At 37.3% G+C, this 21,497-nt stretch overlaps 1 protein-coding gene across 1 annotated transcript in view; it reads right to left on the reverse strand.

The window, feature by feature from the left end:
* Positions 1 to 18,016, reverse strand: part of LOC103200565 (B cell receptor associated protein 29) — a 147,265-nt gene extending 129,249 nt beyond the window's left edge. Inside the window, 5 exon segments of the mRNA XM_042781394.1 lie at positions 7,001 to 7,238; positions 13,295 to 13,417; positions 14,467 to 14,584; positions 16,871 to 16,992; positions 17,901 to 18,016. Of these exon segments, the coding sequence (XP_042637328.1) occupies positions 7,001 to 7,238; positions 13,295 to 13,417; positions 14,467 to 14,584; positions 16,871 to 16,992; positions 17,901 to 18,016 (717 nt within the window).
* Positions 18,017 to 21,497: the final 3,481 nt, after the last annotated feature.

Raw genomic sequence — 21,497 nt, forward strand, 5'->3', positions numbered from 1 at the left:
GGGTTTGAACCGCCAGCCGTCTGGTTAGCAGGCAAGTGTCTCAGCCACTATGGTGCAAATCCATTCCTTTTCTATTACGTATGTCATTTTTTGTCGCTCTTTAATGTAGGAACTATCTGGAAGGATGTTATATATGAAAAGGGTCGGGTTTGGATGGCTGTGCAACATTTTGTTCTTAGAATGTGGGGAAATCAGGAGTGTCACAAGTCTTTAAGTTTTTGTTCTTGTCCATGGGCTGGAAACAGGCCAATGAACTTTGGAGTGATATTTTGGGGATCAGTAAGAAAGGAAGACAACGTGGGGTGTATGGCATATTCTTTGAGTTAATACCTTCCAGGTCTTCAAATTGAGTGAATACACAAATTATTAAAGATTCTTTTTCTCTCCCAATATTGACAACATATCAGGAATGCAAATCAAAGTACTAATCCCTTGGAGACAATTTTAGAAACATTGTTATGTTGAAATAAAAATAATTATAGAATATAAAAACATATAAACTGATTTTTTTTTCACAAATATATTTGATCACATATATGAGGGAAAAAAAAGGACCAAGATGAACATAAAGTAACCATACAGAATTTCTTAAAAAATCAAATGTTAGAACTTGTTGCACTCCCACACTGGTTCCTTCAAAACGCTGTGCACGTTCTTCACAACTTTAGTATAATTGACTTGAGTTAATTTACAAACATAAAAATGACTAATGATAATAGCTTATTTATTTACATGGTATTCATATTACACGAAAAATCCAGTTTATTTAAAAAAAATGTATCAACTGAAAGGCCTGTGAATGTGCCTAAGAAGAAAGATGGCCACACTATGCTTATGTTGATTGATTCATTTAATCTCTCAAAATCTTGAATTAAGCAGTTTTAGTAACTGTCTCATAACCATTTGCATACTGGTAATATAGAACAATATATTAATTATAGGAGCTCTAGTGGTGTAGTGCATAAGGCATGTGACTGCTAACCAGAAGGCTGACAGTTCAAACCTACCAGTCACTCCTTGGAAGAAAGGTTGGGTAATCTACTTCCATAGAGATACTGCCTCAGAAACACACGGAGGGGGTCACTGTAAGTTGAATCAACTCGATGGCAGTGAGTTTGTGGTTTTTTTTTTTTTGGTTTACATTAATTATTGAATTGTTTTATTTCAACTGGGGATACTTAATTCTTACAGTGGCAAATATACCAGTAACAAAATTTTATTAGTAACATTTACAAATCATGAAATTTTAAAGTTAAAATTATTTGTATGTATTATACTATTTGTGCAGTAAGCCAGCCCTGGGACCAGCAGAAGGCGGGCATTTGTGCACATGGAGCCGCCCCAGGGGCAGACCGCATGCAGTGAGCCAGTGAAAGGTGAGTGTTTGTGCCCTGGGGGCAGGCCAGGTAAGTGAGCAGGGCAGGGGAGACCAGGAAATGAGCAGAGCAGTTTGGAACAGCTGAGGGAGACAAACTTGTCTGTCACTTTGTCATACTATGGTGGCTTGAATGTTGCTGTGAGGCTGGAGGCTATGCCACTGTTGTAAATGCCAGCAGGGATATCCATGGTAGACAGGTTTCAGCAGAGCTTCCAGTCTAAGATAAACTTGGAAGAAGGAAGAGACCGTGCACTTCTTAAAGAATTGGCTAGTGAAAACCTTATGAATAGCAGTGCAATACTGTCTGATATATTATGGAAAACTTTATGAATAGTCGTGAAACATTGTGTGATATAGTGACAGAAGATGAGCCCCTCAGGTTAGAAGGGACTCAAAATACAACTGGAGAAGAGCTGCCTCCTCAGAGTAGAGCTGACTTTAATGATGTGGATAGAATAAAGCTTTTAGGACCCCATTTGGTGACGTGGCACGTCTCAAGATGAGAAGAAACAGCTGGAAACATCCATTAATAATTAGAACATGGAATGTACGAAGTATGAATCTAGGAAAATTGGAAGTTGTCAAAAATAAAATGTAATGCATAAAGATCTATATCCTAGGCATTGTTGTTGTTGTTATGTGCCATCGAGTCAAACCCGACTCATAGCGACCCCTCCTTGGGTTTCCGAGGCAGTATCACTACGGAAGTAGGATTGCCCAACCTTCCTTCCGAGGAGTGGCTGGTGGGTTTGAACTGCCAGCCGTCTGGTTAGCAGGCAAGTGTCTTAGCCACTATGCTACCAGAGCTCCCATCCTAGGCATTAGTGAGGTGCAATAGACTGGTTTTGGCCACTTTTGATCAGATGATCATATGATCTACTATGCCAGGAATGACAAATCGAAGAATAGCATGGCATTCATCATCACAAAGAATATTATCAAAATCTGTTCTGAAGTACAATACTTTCAGTGATAGGATAATATCCATACGTCTATGAGGAAGGCCAGTTAATACTACTATTATTCAAATTTATACACCAACCACCAAAGCCAGATGAGGAAACTGAACATGCAATCAAGATGTGTTGATCACTGGTGATTGGAATGTAAAAGTTGGAAACAAAAATCACTGGTAGTTGGAAAATATGGCCTTGGTGATAGAAATGATGCTTGAGATCGCATGATAAGAATCTTGCAAGACCAATGACTTATTCTTTGCAAATACCTTTTTTTCAACAATACAAACAGCAGCTATATACATGGACTTCACCAGACGGAGCACAAGGAATCAGACTGACTACATCTGTGGCAAGAAGCACTGGAAAAGCTCAATATCTTCAGCCAAAATAAGGCCAGAAGCTGACTGTGGAACAGACCACCAGCTGTTCATATGCAAGTTCAAGTTGAAGCTGAAGACAATTAAAACAAGTCCATGAGAGCCACAATATGACCTTGATTGTATCCTTCCTGAATTTAGAGACCATCTAAAGAAATTGATATGCATTGAACACCAGTGACCAAAAACCAGAGGAATTGGGGGATGACATTAAGAATCCATGAAGAAAGCAAAAGGTCATTAAAAAGAAAAGAATGGAAGAAAAGACCAAAATGGATGTCAGAAGAGACTCTAAAACTCACCCTTGAACAGAGAGTGCTAAAGCAAACGGAAGAATCAACAGGATAAAAGAGCTGAACAGATGATTTCAAAAAGCACTCGAGAAGACAAAGTCAGGTATTATAGTGAAATGTGTAAAGATCTGGAGTTAGAAAACCAAAAGGGAATAACATGCTTGCCATTTCTCAAGCTGAAAGAACTGAGGAAAAAATTTAAGCCTTGAATTACAATATTGAAAGATTCCATGGGCAGTATGTTGAATGATGTAAGAAACATCAGAAGATGGATGGAATACACAGAGTCACTATACCAAAAAGAATTTGTACATGATCATCCATTTCAGGAGGTGGCATTTGGTCAAGAACCAATGGTATGAAGGAAGAAGTTGAAACCTGCACTGAAGAAATTGGCGAAAAACAAGGCACTGGGAATTGATGGAATACCCATCAAGATGCTTCAACAAATAGATGCTGCACTGGAGATACTCATTCGGCTATGCCCAGAGATTTGGAAGACAGTTATCTGGCCAACTGACTCGAAGAGATCATATTTGTACCCAATCCAAAGAAAGGTGATCCCAGAGAATGTGGAAAATATTGAACAATATCATTGATATCACACACAAGTACAATCTTACTGAAGGTAATTAAGAAACGGTTGCAGCAGTACACTGACTGAGAACTTCCAGAAATGCAGGCTGGTTTCAGAAGGGGATGTGGAGCAAGAGATAATAAGTGATGTCAGCCAGATCTTGGCTGAAAGCAAAGAATACCAGAAAGATGTTTACTTGTGTTTTATTGACTGTCAAAGACATTTGATTGTGTGGATCATAACAAACTGTGGATAACATTAAGATTGGGAATTCCAGAACACTTAATTGTACTCATGAGGAACCCGTACATAGACCAGGAAGCTGTTGTTCAAACAGAACAAATGATACTGCATGGTTTAAAATCAAGAAGAAAGTGCATCAGGGTTAAATCCTTTCACCATACTTATTCAATCTGTATGCTGAACAAATAATCTGAGAAGCTGGACTATATGAAGAAGAGCGTGGAGTCAGGATGGGAGGAAGGCTCATTAACAACCTGCGATACGCAGACGCTTGCTGAAAGTGAGGATGACTTGGAGCATTTACTGATGAAGACTGAAGACTACAGTCTGCAGTATGGATTACACCTCAGTATAAATAAAACAAAAATCCTCACAACTACATCAATAAGCAGGATCATCCTAGATGGAGAAAAGATTGAAGTTGTCAAAGACTTCCTATTACTTGGTTCTACAGTCAATGTCAATGGAAGCAGCAGTCAAGACATCAAAAGATGTATTGCATTGGTCAAATCTGTTGCAAAAAACCTCTTTGAAGCACTGAAGAACAGTGGTATCTCCTTGAAGACTTAAGATGCGCCTGAACCAAACCATGGTATTTTCAATCACCTTATATGCATGTGAGAGCTGGGCAATGAGTAAGGAAGACCGAAGAAGAATAGATGCTTTTGAGTTGTGGTGTTGGCTAAGAATGCTTAAAGTAACTGTGGACTGCCAAAAGAACTAACAAATCTGTCCTGGAAGAAATGCAGCTGGAATGATCCTTGGAAGTGAAAATGGCCAGGCTTCGTCTTACCTACTTTGGTCATGTTGTCAGAGGGACCATTCTCTGAAGAAGGATGTCATGCATGGTAAGTGGAGGGTCAATGAAAGAGGGCAAGGCCCTCAAGAAAATGGATTGCCACATGGCTGCAGTTATAGACTCAGGTATAGTATGGATCATGAGGCTGGCATAGGACTGGGCAGTGTTTGATTCTGTTGTACGTAAGGTCGCTATGAGTTGGAGGCAACGTGACAGCACATAACAATAATGTAATTTGTATGTATTACATGTACTTTTTTTGCTAGAAGGCACAGAAATAACATCACTTAGAAACAGATTATTAAAACTAAGTTTTTAAATTAAAAATAAAAATGGTTACTATTCTCCAGAAGTAGTATTTCAAGTACATAATCATCTCACGATTAGCTACCAAACTTTCTTAAAGTGTGGGCAGTGCAATTAATTTTAGCATTTCAGATATGGCTATATTTATCAAGATCTTTTCTAAGGATCTGGAAAGCCTGAAATATAAAACAAGTTAACGTAATATTAAGAGTTTCATGGAATCTTAGTTTTAAACGATAAAAAGCATCATGTCTTATTAAATGGTATTATGTATAATTTGAAGCAAACATCTTGAGGTTCGCAATTCAATTAGCAAGTATTAAGTTGACTTTCCCATTTGAATTTTTAATCTAAACTGTGATTACAATTCTATACAGAACTTGTTACTTTTCATTTTACAGGGATGTTGGCATTTACTCTCCATGTCTCTGCACTTATTTTCATTAAAAACGTACTTCTTACTAATTTATAGATACTAGATGAGTCATATTTTCTCAAACTTACAAAGTTTTATTTAAAGGTTAAAAACAATGATTTCTTTATGAAAAATTTCCCATTTTCTTTTCAATCATAAAAGGATCCAGAGCAGTGTCTGTTAATGTCTTAATGAGTGGGGATCTCCTTTCAACCTGTAAATTTCTGGGTCACCTCCAGATCTACCTGAGAGTGGAGGTCTAGGACTGAGTTTTAAAAATTGTTCCCCAGGGGGCTGTTTTTATACTGAAGTTTGACAGCCACTGTTTTAAAGTAAAAACCAAGAAGGTGGTTTCATTTTAAGTATAAAATGAAGTATCTGTTAAAATTTAGAAAGTCTGGTCAAATGCCATAATGGTCTGTAAGGTAATCTAATACTGCTGATGTGCTTGACAAAGCATTAAACACTCTTTTTTCCTGCCTTGAAGTTATCTTTTCCATCATGTACATTAAATGCTGATGGAAACACATATAAGGAGTTCCGAGTTCAAGAGCAATGTCAACCCAGTCCCAGATGCATTTCAGTGGAGTTTCCTCATATCCAGCAAACATGGCCGGGTTTGCCAAGAGTCCTCTTGCAACCATCACACCTACAAAGTAAAGCATACTATGTTTGTCCACACTTTAACAACCTCTGCTTATTAGGTCAAATTCTTATGAAACAGAATATATTTAAAAAATATGATATTATTATAAGATTTCACAATACTCTTATTACATTAGCCTGTAACCCAATTATGTCGTTAGTAGCCTTCAGTCGATTTTGATTCATGGCAACCTCACGTGTGCAGAACAGAATTGCTTCATAGGATTTTCAAATACAAAACAATTTTCATACTTTTTGTAAACTAAGAAAGTTTAAATGTACTTATAGAAATTCTTTTTTCAAGATTTTTATATTAAACAATTAGTCTTTAGTTTTTCTTTAGGGTAAACTGAGTTTGCTTACAGTTAATTTTATCTGTGTTCTCCCATCTATTAATAGCTATGACAGGGCTTGTGATAATTATTACATACTAATAATTAAATGAGAGAATGAAACTGCATAGTAGTTCTCGGGTTCCTTTGGCTCCTATGATCACTTTTTGAGTTCATTAACTCTCATTTCTATTCTAGGTGCTCTATTTTGCTAATAGGCTATCTGGAAGATTCAAAATCAGTCACTAGATATGATGGTGGTGGCAAAGCAACTGAATTAATTTACCCCGTTAAAAAAACTTTTTTGTTCCTAAGAAGTCTCTTGATGGTGCAAATGGTTACCTTGATTGGCTAATAACCAACAGGCTGGCAAATGAGTCCACCCAGTGGCACCTCAGAAGAAAAGCCTAGAGCTCTATTTCCAAAAATCAACTACGGAAAACCCTCTGGGGAACAGTTCTACTCTGACACACGGGGTCACTGGGAGGTGGAATTCACTCAAGGTCAACTGCTGTTGTTGTTGTTCTTATTGTTCCCAAGTAGAAATCATTAATGTCATTTAGTAAGTTGCTTATCGTAATCAGTACAATGGGAAAATAAGACTCAATGTTAAAGAAAAATAATGAAAATCATATTAACATTACCCTCCCCTCAACTTTATTTAAAACCTAAGTACATATTTGTTACCATTTGTCCTGGTAATTTGCCACACATTTTCTGCTTCTTTTAAGGTTCTGATGTCTCCATTAGCAATTATAGGTACAGACATATTTTCTTTAATTATTTTAATGGCATCATAGTGGACTGGCTGATGTCTTTCTTCAACAGTTCTTCCATGGACTGTAATCCAAGACACTCCTGTTGCTTCAGCCTTTCGACAGAGATCTACAGTTCTTGTAAGGTCATCATGAATCCTGTAATTACAAAATTATACCTATATGTTCACAGCATACAAATATTAAGACTACAATTAATAAAATAAATAAAATGCATTCATATACTATTTAGCTAGCTTTGCTATATATATACATATATGTATTAATTTGCTATATATTTTATATATATATATACACACACACACACACACATATAAATTCATGCCATTATCAGGTTTTGGTCACATGTCAGTTCCCAGTTAAGACCTCAAAGTTAGGTATTTCACTACTGACAATAGGATGACAAATAAGTTTCATTGTACTTGGTGCTCTACCCTTTTGTGTATACCAAAGTATTGTCACAGATGAATTAAAAGATGCTATCCTAATATTTTCCACCATTCTCTATCAGTTTGTAGTAGTGTGGTGGCAGGTGTTTTGCTGTGACGCTGGAAGCTATGCCACTGTAATTTCAAATACCAGCAGAGTCATCCACGGTCAGGTTTCAGTGGAGCTTCCAGACTTAGACTAGGAGCGAGGACCTGGTGATGTACTTCTGAAAACACTGCCCAGTGAAAACCTTATGAATAGCAGTGGAACACTGATATAGTGCCAGAAGATGAGCCCCTCAGGTCAGAAAGCACTCAAAATATAACTAGGGAAAAGGCACCTCCTCAAAGTAGAGTGGACCTTAATGATACGGATGGAGTACAGCTCTCATTTGCTGATGTGCTGATGTGAGGGGTTGCTGTAAGTCAGATCCAACTTGACGGCAGTGAGAGAATACAAGGAACACTGGTTATTATTCAAATTTACGTACCAACAATTGATGTCAAAGATGAAGAAATTGAAGATTTTTACTAAATTCTCCAGTTTGAAATTGATAAAACATGCAATCAAGATGCACTGATAATTATTGGTGATTAGACTCCGACTCATAGTGACCTCTCCTTGGGTTTCTGCAGCAGTATCTCTATGGAAGTAGATTACTCAGTCTTCCTTCCAAAGAGTGGCTGGTGGGTTTGAACCACCAGCCTCTGGTTAGCAGTCAAATGCCTTAGGTACTATGCTACCAGAGATCCCAGAATGGAAAAGTTAGAAAAAAAAGATTGGTATGGTGAGGTGAATTACTTAATATGGCTCTTCTAGTGACAGTTTTGTATCACTTTCACCAAAAGACTGGGTGGGACTATGCAAACTGGTGCTTGTGGCCCATCATTGGGAGTGGATTGCTTGCTAATATTGTATGTAAGGTGTATGGTACCCTTGTAGGAGTGAGACCCTGCAAATAAGGTATATGGAACCCAAATGAGGGGATTGTTTAGTTTTGCCATCCTGTAAGCTTAAAATGAGCCATCCTAGAAGTGGGAGAGGGAAAATCTCACTATTAATAAAAAAAAAAAAGAGCTGGGAGAGGCACAGCCTTTGAACCCAGAATCTCTGTGCTGAGAACCTCCCAGATCCAGGGAATAGAGAAACAGAGAGTTGTAATACTGGAGATGGTGAGGAGCAATGTCAGAGAAAACATCAGGAGCAGAACCAAGAGACCAACAGGAAATGAGCAGAGGCTGGCAGAAAACTGGAGAAGAAGGTGCAGCAGACTTCCTGGGCCAGGGAGAAAGCTAAGCATGTTTGGGCAGGAGGCTTATTGGAGTGGGGTACCACTGGACACTTATGGCAGAACTAAAAGAGCTTTGAAACACTTACAGGAGGAAAGGTAGAGGCCAGTGGGCTATGGGGGGAGTGTGGGGGGAGGGCGGAGAGCCTGAGAGAGGTGTGCCTGTGGGCACTGTTGACAAGAGGCTGCCCTGATGAAAGAGCTACATCCTGACTTGTTTTTGATCCTGGATTGTAACCTTTTACTTCCTTAATAAACACCATTAAATATACCATCTGTGAGTTCTCTGTCAACTGCACAGATTATTGCATGCAGAGAGAAGCAGAAAATGCCATGGGAGAGAAAGTTCATGCCAGAATTAGTAAAAAGGTTGGAAGGTGGAGGCATGTCTGACTTTTGCCTCATAGGAATCAGCCTTGGGTTGTTCTTGATCCTCCTTCCCCCCTATGAAGTTAGAGGATAGATGTCTCTGCTATGCCATTTTTACAATCAGTAGCTGGAAAATATGTTCTTGGTGACAGAGGCAATTGCTGAAATCACATGACAGAATTTTTCAAGACCAATGACATACTCATTGCAAATACCTTTTTTCAACAACATAAATGATGGCTATACCTGTGGACCTCACTGGATGGAATACACATGAATCGAATCAACTACAATTGTGAAAGAGATGATGGAGAAGCTCAGTATCATCAGTCAGAACAAGGTGAGAGACTGACGGGAACACACCATCACTCATATGCAAGTTCAAGTTGAAGCTGAAGAAAATTAAAACAAGTCTATGAGAGTGAAAATAAGACCTTTAGTATATCCCATCTGAATTTAGAGAGCATCTCAAGAAGAGATATGACACACTGGACACTAGTAACGAAAGACCAGACTAGTTCTGGGATGACATCAGAACATCATAGATGAAGAAAGCAAAAGGTAGTTAAAAAACAAAGAAGAAAGAAAAGACCAAAATAGATGTTAGAAAACACTCTGAAAGTTGCTCTTGAATATAGAGTAGCTAAAGCAAATGGAAGAAATGATGATGCAAAGGAGCTGAATAGAATTTTTTGAAGGGTAGCTCGAGAAGACAAAGTATTATAATGAAATGTGTAATAACATGAAGTTGGAAAATCAAAAAGGAAGAACACGCTCGGCATTTCTCAAGCTGAAAGAACTGGAGAAAAAATTTAAGCCTTGAGTTGCAGTATTGAAGGATTCCTTGGGCAAAATACTGAACGACACAGTTAACATCAAAAGACAATGGACGGAATACACAGAGTCACTGTACCAAAAAGAATTTCAACCATTTTAGGAGGTATCATCAAGAATTGATGGTATGGAAGGAAGAAGTCCAAGCTGCACTGAAGGCAGTGACAAAAAACAAGGCTCCAGGAATTGATGGGATACTAGTTGAGATGTTTCAACAAATGGATGTAACACTAGAAGTGCTCCCTCACCTATGCCAAGAAATTTGGAAGACAGCTCCCTGGCCAACAGACTAGAAGAGATCCATATGCATGTCTATTCCAAAGAAAGGTGATCTAACTGAATGCAGAAATAATCGAATAATATTATTTATATGCAAGTAAAATTTTGAAGATAATTAAAAAATGATTGCAGCATTGCATTCATAGGGAACTGCCAGAAATTCAAGCCAGATTCAGAAAAAGACATTGAATGAGGGATATCATTGCTGACATCAAATAGATCTTGGCTGAAAAGAAAAATACCAGAAAAATATTTACTGTGTTTTATTGACTATGGAAAGGCATTCAATTGTGTGGATTGTAACAGATTATGGATAACATTGTGAAGAATGGAAATTCTAGAACTTAATTGTGTTTATGTGGAACCTGTATATACTCAAGAGGCAGTCATTTTAACAGAAAAAGGGGATAATGTATGGTTTAAGAATCAGGAAAGGTTGCATCAGGGTTGTATCTTTTACCATTCTTATTTAATCTGTATGCTGAGTAAATAATCTGAGAAGCTGGACTGTATGAAGAATGCAACATAAGGACTGGAGAAAAACTCATTAACCAACTGTGATAGGCACATAACACAACCTTGCTTGCTGAAAAAGAAGATGACTCGAAGCACTTAAGATGAAAATCAAATACTGTAGTCTCAGTGGGAGCTCTGGTAGCATAGTGCCTAAGGCATTTGACTGCTAACCAGAAGGCTGGCAGTTCAAACCCACCAGCCACTCCACGGAAGGAAGGTTGAGCAATCCTACTTTTGTAGTAACACTGCCTCGGAAACCCAAGGAGGGGTCGCTATGAGTTGGGGCCGAGTTGACGGCACATAGCAAGCAAGTAATAATCTCAGTATGGATTACACCTCAACATAAAGAAAACAAAATCCTCACAAATGGAACAATAAACGACATCTTGATAAATGGAGAAAATACTGAAATTGCCAAGGATTTAATTTTATTTGAATCTACAATCAATGCCCATGGGAAAAGTAGTCAGGAATTCAAACAACGTATTGCATTGGACAAATCTGCTACATAAGGGCTCTTGAAAGTGTTGAAAAGCAAAGATGTCACCTTGAGGTCTAAAGTGTGCCTGACCCAAGGCATCTATTCTTAATCAACTCACATGCGTGTGACAGCTGGACAATGAGTAAGACGACAAAGCAGAAGTGATCCATCTGAATCATGGTGTTGGAGAATACTGAATATACCATGGACAGCCAGAAGAACCAACACATTTGTCTTGAAAGACGTACAAGCAGAATGCTCCTTAGAAGCAAAGGTGGCGAGACTCTGACTCATACTTTGGAGACATTATCAGGAGGGACTAGTCCCTGGAAAAGGACATCATGGTTGGTAATGCAGAGGGTCAGGGGAAAAGAGGAAGACCCTCAATGAGATGGACTGACACAGTGGCTGCTACAAGAGGCTGCAACAGCAACAACTGTGAGGATAGCACAGGATTGGGTTGTGTTTTGTTCTACTGTACACAGGGTTGCTATAAGTCAGGAGTGAATTAACAACCTGAGCAGCAGCAACAATCCTAATATTTAAGGAGCCTTGGTGGCACAGTGGTTAAAGCACTTGGCTGCTAACTAAAATGTTGGTGGTTCAAACCCACTAGCCACTCTGTGAGAATAAATGTGGCAGTCTGCATCTGTAAAGATTTGTAGCCTTTGATACCTGAGTGTCTATCAACAGATCAACGGATAAACAAAATGTGTATGTATATACACTAGAACATTATTCAGCCATAAAGAAGAAAAAAATTGCAGCTTTTGAAACCCTATGGGGCAGCTCTATGGTGTCCTATAGGTCACTGTGAGTAGGAATTGAATCCGTGGTAGTGGGATCCTAGTATTTAAGGATGTCTGGTGGCTCAGAAGTAAAGTACTTGGTTGGTAACTGAAACACTGGTGATTTGAACAGTCCAGCCACTTTACATGCAAAAGGTTTACAGCCTTGGACATCCTATGGGACAGTCCTACTCTGTCCTATAGGGTCACTATGAGTCAGAGTCATAATTGATGCAACGTCAATGGATTTGGTGTTTTTTATCCTTAAATTTACTACGCATATCCCAATTCAAGTGGGAGTACAGAATACTTTATCTTCAAATGTTTAGCTGTCACCAAAAAACAGATTTCTGGCATATTTTATTTTCATTGAGAAATCTGAGTGCATTTATCAGTACTATATACTACTCTTGGTACCAGGAATGTTTCTTAGTCTTAATTAAATAGTATATGGAAAAACTGAGGGTTTCTTTTAGGAAAAGTTTTTAGTCATAAAGGGGTATTTTTTTATTTGTTAAAAAATATGAAGAAGAGGAAGTTGTTTTGGATTATAAATACAAATTTTGGTTATATTTTTATTTACTAAATGCCTTGTTTCAGTATTTCCATATACTAGTTATGAATTTTAGTGCCTAAGGCATTTGACTGTTAACTAGAAGGCTGGTGGTTCAAACCCACCAGCCACAACTTGGAAGGTTGGGCAATCTACTTCCATAGTGATACTGCCTCGGAAACCCAAGGAGGGGTCACTATGAGTTGGGTCCGACTCGATGGCACGTAACAATAACAACAGTTACCAATTTATTTAGTTCCTACTACCTGGACAAAGGAGTATGTTCTTATTTCTTAAGTAAGGGAAGTCCTTGGGGTTATGAATCTTCCTCTGAGTTATGACTTAGGGACAACCCATACTTGCCCTTTAATGTTATGTAAATTTGCCCTCACTTTGAAATGATGGAACCAACCTCTACTGGCACCAAATTCTTTATCACAATCACTTTCACTTGCTGTACGTGCAGCTTTTAAATTATTGGAATGGCTTGGATCCTTTTCTTGAATTTTAAAGTAAGGTTAAATAAGAACCATATGTACCTGTTCCAACTTACCTATAAATTAGATTTAAGGACACACTTAGGAACAGATCTCATTCATACTCTAGGGACTGTCTGTAATGGACAATCATGCCAATAGACTAAAATATTGTCTTTACCTTATTTTAATAGATACTGAAAATCTGGGGTTTTCCACTTGGTTTCTTACTTGTTTCACCATATCTCGAATAAGCTCTGGTTTATTTATTAAGCAAGCCCCATAACCTTCTGCCATTGCCCACCTTTATGAAGCAAAAAGACAAGAATAGGAAACATGACTTGTAAATAGCTGGAAGAAAACATAAAAATCTAAATGTAAGCATTGAACTATAATTGCATCTATCTATTTTTCTATGTAGCAATCTAAAATGGAAGCATACTTTTAAAATTGATAAATCTAACATTTTGAAATGGATCAATAGGAGCTGAGGAAAATATGTTCCCAGATCAAAAAGTACTTGGGGGAAGTGGTTTTCATTGGCAAATCAGAAAATTAAAATTCATTCAACCAAAACAGATTTAAGTATTTGTAATTAATTGCAATGACTTCAGATTTTCTTAATTCCAAATTTGATGTTGATTACACCTAACAAGAAGTCTCATTAGTCTCTAGAGAGACATTTTTAGCTCACAGCTTATTTTAATGCTCCTACTGAGTATACAAATATGTTTAATCTTATTTGGATTATGTTGTACTTGAAATCTTGATTTCTTTCTTTGGAAACAATTAAAATTATTGACAGATAGCCTAGTACAGTGCCAGTAAGGAAGGGGCATTATTGTCAAACAGAGTACATTCTGTCAATATCCAGATATTTTTACCAACTTACTGTGGTATAGAAAGAAAAGGTTATCATAAAAAAGTATTTTTATTAGGAAAATTAATTAGGAGAAAACATGTGGTGATCTCCCAGATTAAAGAATCTTAGTTTTTAAGAGCAGAACTGTCTGAAATGGAACTAAAAAATACATTTTAGGGATTGCTATAAACATTAGATTCTCACATAAACTACTTATGGATGAGGTTCAAGGCAGACCCACACATAAACACTGTAGTGATGAGGTGAGATAAAACACTTCAGAGGTCTATGCGCTGGCCTGGCCATCAGAAAAGACCTCTGCAGTATGTTCCTAAGTGATTTTTCCTTGCAGAGAAGCACTTGGTGCCCCGGGGCTTTCATCCTCTTTCTCTTACTTTTTAAGTTGTGGAAAACTAGAAAGATAGTTTACCATGTTCACACAGATTTTTTCTAATCTTTCTGAAAATTCTTCCAACTTCTTTGAGCTTTACCTCTGAGGGCAACCACAGTTAATGTCTATTCCATTCACATAAGGACAGACTATGCGAGCAGCATCAGATAAAAGTCTTGCATCATTAGCAGCAAACTGAACAATCAATGGGCAATCACCTAATAAAATGAATAGCTCATCATTAAGAGTCACAGGAAAGAAAAAACATTGACACACACATACAAGAATGATACCAAACTCTAACATCTGTATAGGATAAGATAACTATTTTTAACCTAAGAAAGAGCTATTCAAATAAGATGTCATTGAAACATTTTAAATTAAAAGCAATTTATATTTAGTAAAAATTAAAAGTGCAGAATGTGATAAAATGAAAAATAAAAGTTTTCCCACACTCCTGACAAACAAACCTTCCTCTCAAAAGTGAGAATTTATTGTATCCTTCCAGAATAATTTTATGCATATACCTGTAAAATTTAAACAAATACTAACATTCTGTATACACTGCTGTGCCTATTGATTTTTTCCTGATGTATCTGGGCGATGTAGTCACACATATATATTTTTTTTTTTAGTGGTTATAATTCCATTGTATGTATACAATGTATGAAATCTTATAGCATAGTACTATAGTATGCACAATATTCCACTTCTAGATTGTTTTTCTTTTGTGGCCCTTGCAAATAATGCTACAATGGTACTATTACATATATGCTTTTGTGAGTATATTCAGAGTAAATTCCTAGAATCACGTACCTGTTGGATACACGCATTTAACATTTTGATAATTATAAAATTATCTTCTAAGAGGTTAACAGCACAGGCACACACCAATATAGATGAAAGTGATTGTTTCCTTACAATCTAATCTATCCTATAATCTATATCCAACACTTGTATATTTTTATTTGTGGGCTCTCTCTTCATATTCTTTGCACATTTCTATTAGTTTTTTTAAATTACTATTATTTGTAATTTTTTAAGTAAATAAATTAGTCACTATCACGTGTTATATTTTTTCCTTGTCTTTGAGTATATTAGCGGTCTTTTGTTGTACATAAAAGTTTTAAATTTTATTATAGCCAACTGTACCAGAGCTTTCCTAGATTTTAAAGAACAGCTTTTTCTCATTTTTGGGTTAGACATTATAAATTTTAGACAGATGTATTTCAACGTTTCTTAGTTTTCTATATGAGACTCACTGCATGTTTGCTAAAATGCAGATTGTTTATATCCCCTCAGATGTACTGATTCAGGATGCCTAGGGCAACCACTGATTTACAGAACTATAATTGAAAAACTTGCTTTTTCTTTATGAGGATGTAGGGTGCTTTTCCTTTTGTAATACAGGAGAGTTATACTATCTCAACAACTATTTATTAGTCTAATACATTTTCAACCCTGTGCTAGATGCTAAGCATACAAATATGAAACAGCAAAATAAAAAAAAAAAAGGAAAGAAAGAAATAGCTCCAGCTCTCAAGGAACCCTCGGACTAGTGGGAGAGAGAGGCATATAGAAGAAATTATAACACAGTATGAGTAAGTAAACAATGCAGAGCTAGTGCTTAAGTGCTTAAGAGGGAGCATATGAGTGGAAGGTGATCAGGAAAGATTCCTTGGCCACAAACTTTGGATGCTGGATTAAGAAGCGTGAACTGTAGTTTGCCAGAGATCAGGATCTGGGAGATAGGCAGGACTGGGCAGGACATTCTAGATAGAGAAGTGAGATAACAGGGCATGATCAGGATTTAAGATAATTCAGTATTTTTAAAGAATATTGTGGGTGGGTTGTGGGGAGGAGCTGAGGGAAGATAAGGATGCAGAAAATAGATTCAGAGGCTCATGAAGCACTTTGTGTGTTGCCCAGGTTCTGAAATTTTATTATTTATGCCAGTGGCTCTTTATCTTTAGCAAATACAGAATCACCTCGGGAGCCTGTTAAAACACAGATTACTGGACTACACCCCGGAGTTTTTGACTCAGTAGGTCTGGGGTGGAGTCCAAACATTTCCATTTGTAACACATTTCCAGCCTACTGTCCTGCTGCTGGTCTGGGGATCACACTTTGAGAGCCATTTCTTGAGGCAATGAGAAGAACAGGAAGAGATACGATCAAATTTTCATTTTAGAAAGGTCACTATGGACAGTACTCTATTTTAACAGTCCAAGGGACAAGATAAGGGCCTTAACAAGAGCTGATCTTACTCTTGGGTCTATTATTGCTACATTTGTAAGGCACTCAGTAAAAACACTGACTGCATGATTCACTTCTGTTTTGAAAAGGAAAGCAAGTGACTTTGAAGTAAGAACTGTCCACTAAAAGATTTTGAAATAATACCTCTGAATTGTGTTGTCTTTGATTAAATAAGATAGTTGAGGGTTTTTTTTTTGCTTTTCATTTTAAAAAAGTTTTACAAAGTTAGCAAACTGGGTTTCACATACCTTGGTTTGTGGTAAACTCACTGTCCCTGGCTTTCACAGATCTCACAAAATCAGCAGCAACTATCATTGGTGTATAACACAGATCACAATTGTATTTTCTTACTAATGTTCTAAAAGCCAACCTGTGAGCATATGAAACTTAAATTAGACATTTAGAAAACATGGTAATCATATGTACTTCCAACTTTAATTACTAAATACTTACTAGGGGAGAGTTCAGCCTTGGAGAGAATGGAATAGATATACTTATTCCTCTTGCTAAGTATAATTAAAACCCTGGATATTATATATGAAACAAACAAGAAAACTACACATGTATTAGAATGGCTAACATATAAAGCAGTGACTATCAAATGTTCGTAAGGATGAGAACAAACAGGATCACTCATACATTGTTGGTGGGAGCACGGACTGGTATAGCCACTCTGAAAGTTTGGCAGTTTTTATAAATTTAAACTAAACTGCTTATAGAACTAAACTTCCAAGTACCATGTGACCCAGTAATTATATTCCTAGGCATTTATTCCTGAAAAATGACAACTTAGATGCACACAAAAACCGGTAACAGGGATGTCTGTATCCATTTAACATCCACCATATCCTTATAAGAAGCCCTAGTATCACAGTGGTTAAAACGCTCAGCTTCCAACACAAAAAGGTCAGTGGTTCAAACCCACCAGCTGCTTCCCAGGAGAAAGATGTGGTAGTCAGCTTTTGTAAAGATGTACAGCACATCTTTGTGCTGTTTTACTCTATCCTATAGGATTGCTATGAATTAAAATTGGATTGACTCTACAGATGGGGGTTTTTGGTTTAGTATATCCTTATAGGTGGGAGTTATAACCACCACTATTCTTCAGATGTAAAAAGGGAAGCCTGAAGAGATTAACTGTCCTACTGACTATCATACACATACCAGGCAAACAGTAGCAGCAGTGCCCACACAGTGGGGAGGTCTCAAGCACTTTTTAAAAAGTCAAAGCATGGAAAGGAAATCTCGTCTTAGCTCATTAATTGTTACAATACTTACTTTGAGTACCGAACCATTGGGGCACAGACTTTTACCAGCTGTCCAGAATGAAACATTTCTATTGGATCTTTTTTTCTTTCTTGACATATTATGGTTTTTATGCAGTCATTCTTCATGAATACAAATTTGTTTTAAATCTGAAAAAGACAATCAGTTTGCATGGAAAAATGTACTTTCACCAGATAAATTTATATTCTAACAGTTTTGATTGGCCAGAATGCATATTTTTTCCATTGACTTGTGGGCTCAGGAATTTTTTTAGCTTCTTTTTGCAGTGTCAAATAGAATACTACATAATTCTACTTTATTTATAATTCACTGGAGCTCTGGTGGCATAGTGCCTAAGGCATTTGACTACTAACCAGAAGGCTGGTAGTTCAAACACATTAGCCACTTTTCAGAAGATTGGGCAATCTACTTCTATAGTGATACTGCCTCAGAAACCCAAGGAGGCGTCACTATGAGTTGGATCTGACTCGACGGCAGTGAGTTTGGTTTTTTTGGTGGATAGTTTTTAGCATATTGTGAAACTCTGATGTTTGTATTCTGTACAAATGACTCCCATTCATGTTGAACAGTTTTAACTTCTATACTGATGGCAGTAACACTTTCTGTCCAAATAAATGAATGCTCAAGATATGGAAAAACTACATGATTTTTTTCCTGTTGTTGTTGTTGTTATGTGCCGTCGAGTCGGCCCCGACTCATAGCGACCCCTCCTTGGGTTTTCGAGGCAGTATCACTACGGATTATGACTTCTTCATTTTGCTTTTTAAGTTTTCCTTCCCATGTTAATTTGTTTGGCATTATTAAACCAAGAAATTTATTCTGAATCATTTTATTTGTAATGCTGTATATACCTGGAACTCTGAAATATCTTGTTTTATCCAGGATAGTTAAGGCATTAGTAGAACAACTTTAAATAGTTAATGTTCCAAAAGATACTCTGTTACGTTTGCTATTACTCTCAAATTCTAGTCTTTGTATCTGTAAATCAGAGGGCACAAAATAAATAAATAAATATTTCTAATTATTATATATATCTAATTTTATTTCAAAATAGATATATAATTAATTATGTATCTAATTATTATATTTAAAAACCTGAATATGTATTATCTAGTGAAAATTTCAATTACGATCATATAATTGTATAGTAAATCACTTGTTACACCCCAAAAAGTACGAATTCGGGTAATTCATAGGATTTATAAGCTAAAGTTCTAATTATTTCATAATGTTGAGTGTGTTCTGTATTCCAATTTTTGGCCTTAGGAACTTAGAAATAGATACAGGCCAACTTTAGCTTGCTGAAAGTGAAGATGATTTGAAGCACTTACTGATAAAGATTAAAGACTACAGTCTACAGTATGGATTACACCTCAACATAAAGAAAATGAAAATCCTCACAACTGGTCCAATAAGCAGCATCACAGTAAATGGAGAAAAGATTGAAGCTGTCAAAGATTTCATATTACTTGGTTTCACAATCAACACCAATGGAAGCAGCAGTTAAAACAACAGACGACAGATTGCGGGGGCAAATCTGCTGCAAAAGCTCTCTTTCAAGTGCTGAAGAGCAAAGATGTGTCTTTGAAGACTCCGAAAACCAAATCAAACTCACTGCCGTCAAGTCAGATCCGACTCAGGGACTCCTCCTTGGGTTTCTGAGGCGATATCACTAACAAAGTAGATTGCCCAATCTTCCTTCTGAGGAGTGGCTGGTGGGTTTGAACCCTCAGCTTTCTGGGTAGCAGTCAAATGCCTTAGGCAGTACCCCACCAGAGCTCCCCTTTGAAGACTAAAGTGCACCTAACACAACCCATGGTGTTTTCAATAGCCTCATATGCTTGTGAAAGCTGGACAGTGAATAAGGAAGACTGAAGAAGAGTTGATGCTTTTGAGTTGTGGTGTTGGTGAAGAATACTGAAAGCACCATGGACTGCCAGAAGAACTAACAAATCTGTCCTGGAAGAAGTACAGCTGGAATGCTCCTCGGAAGCAAGGATGGCCAGACTTCGCCTCACCTACTTTGGTTATGTTGTCAGAAGGGACCATTCCCTGGAGAAGAATATCATGCTTGGTAAAGTGGAGGCTCAGAGAAAAAGGGGAAGGCCCAGAACAAGATGGATTGATGCATAGCCACAACAGTGGGCTCAGGTGTAGCAGGGATTGTGAGGCTGGTGCAGGACTGGGCAGTTTCGTTCTGTTGCACATAGGGCTCCTATGAGTTGGAGACAACTGGATGGCACCTACCAACAACAAAAACAACAACTGCTTGAAATCCAATTAATTTTTTTTCCTGGTTAATCTAGAAAGTATTGCTACAGCACAAATATACCTCATGAATTTCAATTTACTTAGGTACATGTACAACTGGGCTAAGACAAACTAGATTTTCTGATTACTTCTCCGTCAGTCTGACTTAATAAAAATTCATAGTTACTAGCTGCAAGAAAGAAAGAAAAGAGCAAAATGGATGTTAGAAGAGACTCTGAAACTTGCTCATGAATTGAGAGTAATTAAAGCAAAAAAGAGCTGAATGGTAGATTTCAAAGGGTGGATTGAGAAGACAAAGTAAAGTACTAAAATGAAATGTGTAAAGACCTGGAGTTAGGAAACCAATAGCAAAAAGCATGCTTGGCGTTTCTCAAGCTGAAAGATCTGAAGAAAAAACTCAAGCCTCAAGTTGCAATATTTTAGGATTAGCGTAGTGCCTAAGGCACTTGACTGTTAACCAGAAGGCTGATGGTTCAAACCCACCAGCCACTCCTTGGAAGGAAGTTTGAGCAATCTACTTCCGTAGTGATACTGCCTCAGAAACCCAAGGAGGGGTCGTTATGAGTTGAGTCCGACTTGATAGCAAATAACAACAACAACGTGGTAAAAAAAAAAAAAAAGATAGGATTCTATGGGCAGGAAGCATCAAAAGAAGATGGAATGTTGAATTAATGTACCAATTATTGTACCAAAAAGAATTGGTTGATGTTCAACTACTTCAGAAGGTAGTATATGATTAAGAACTGATGGTACTGAAGGAAGATGTCCAAGTTTTACTGAAGGAATTGGTGAAAAACAAGGCTCTAGGAATTGATGGAATACCCAATGAGATGTGAATGCAGTACTGTAGCCATTGTTTACACCAAGATATCTGGAAGATAGCCAGCTGAGCTGGTCAACTGACTGGAAGAGATCCATATTTGGGCCCATTCTGAAGAAAGGTGATTCAACAGAATGTGGAAATTATCAAATAATATCATTAATATCACATGAAAATAACATTTTGCTAAAGATAATTAAAAACAGTTCTAGCAGTATATTGGCAGGGAACTTGCAGAAAGTTGACCCAGATTCAGAAGAGAGCATGGAACCAGGGATATCATTTCTGGTATCAGAGGAATATTGGCTAAAAGCAAAGAATGCCAGAAAGACATGCAAAGACATTTGACTGTATGGATCATAACAAGTTATAGATAACACTGCAAAGAATGGGAATTGCAGAACATGTGATTGCACTCAAGAAGAAACTGTACGTAGACCAAGAAGCAGTTACTCAAAGAGAACGAGGGAATATTGAGTGGTTTAAAATCAAGAAAG

This window comes from Orycteropus afer, unplaced genomic scaffold (genome assembly GCF_000298275.1).
Source record: "Orycteropus afer afer isolate SDZICR_OR568_19922 unplaced genomic scaffold, OryAfe1.0 scaffold00007, whole genome shotgun sequence".
Taxonomy (NCBI): domain Eukaryota; kingdom Metazoa; phylum Chordata; class Mammalia; order Tubulidentata; family Orycteropodidae; genus Orycteropus; species Orycteropus afer.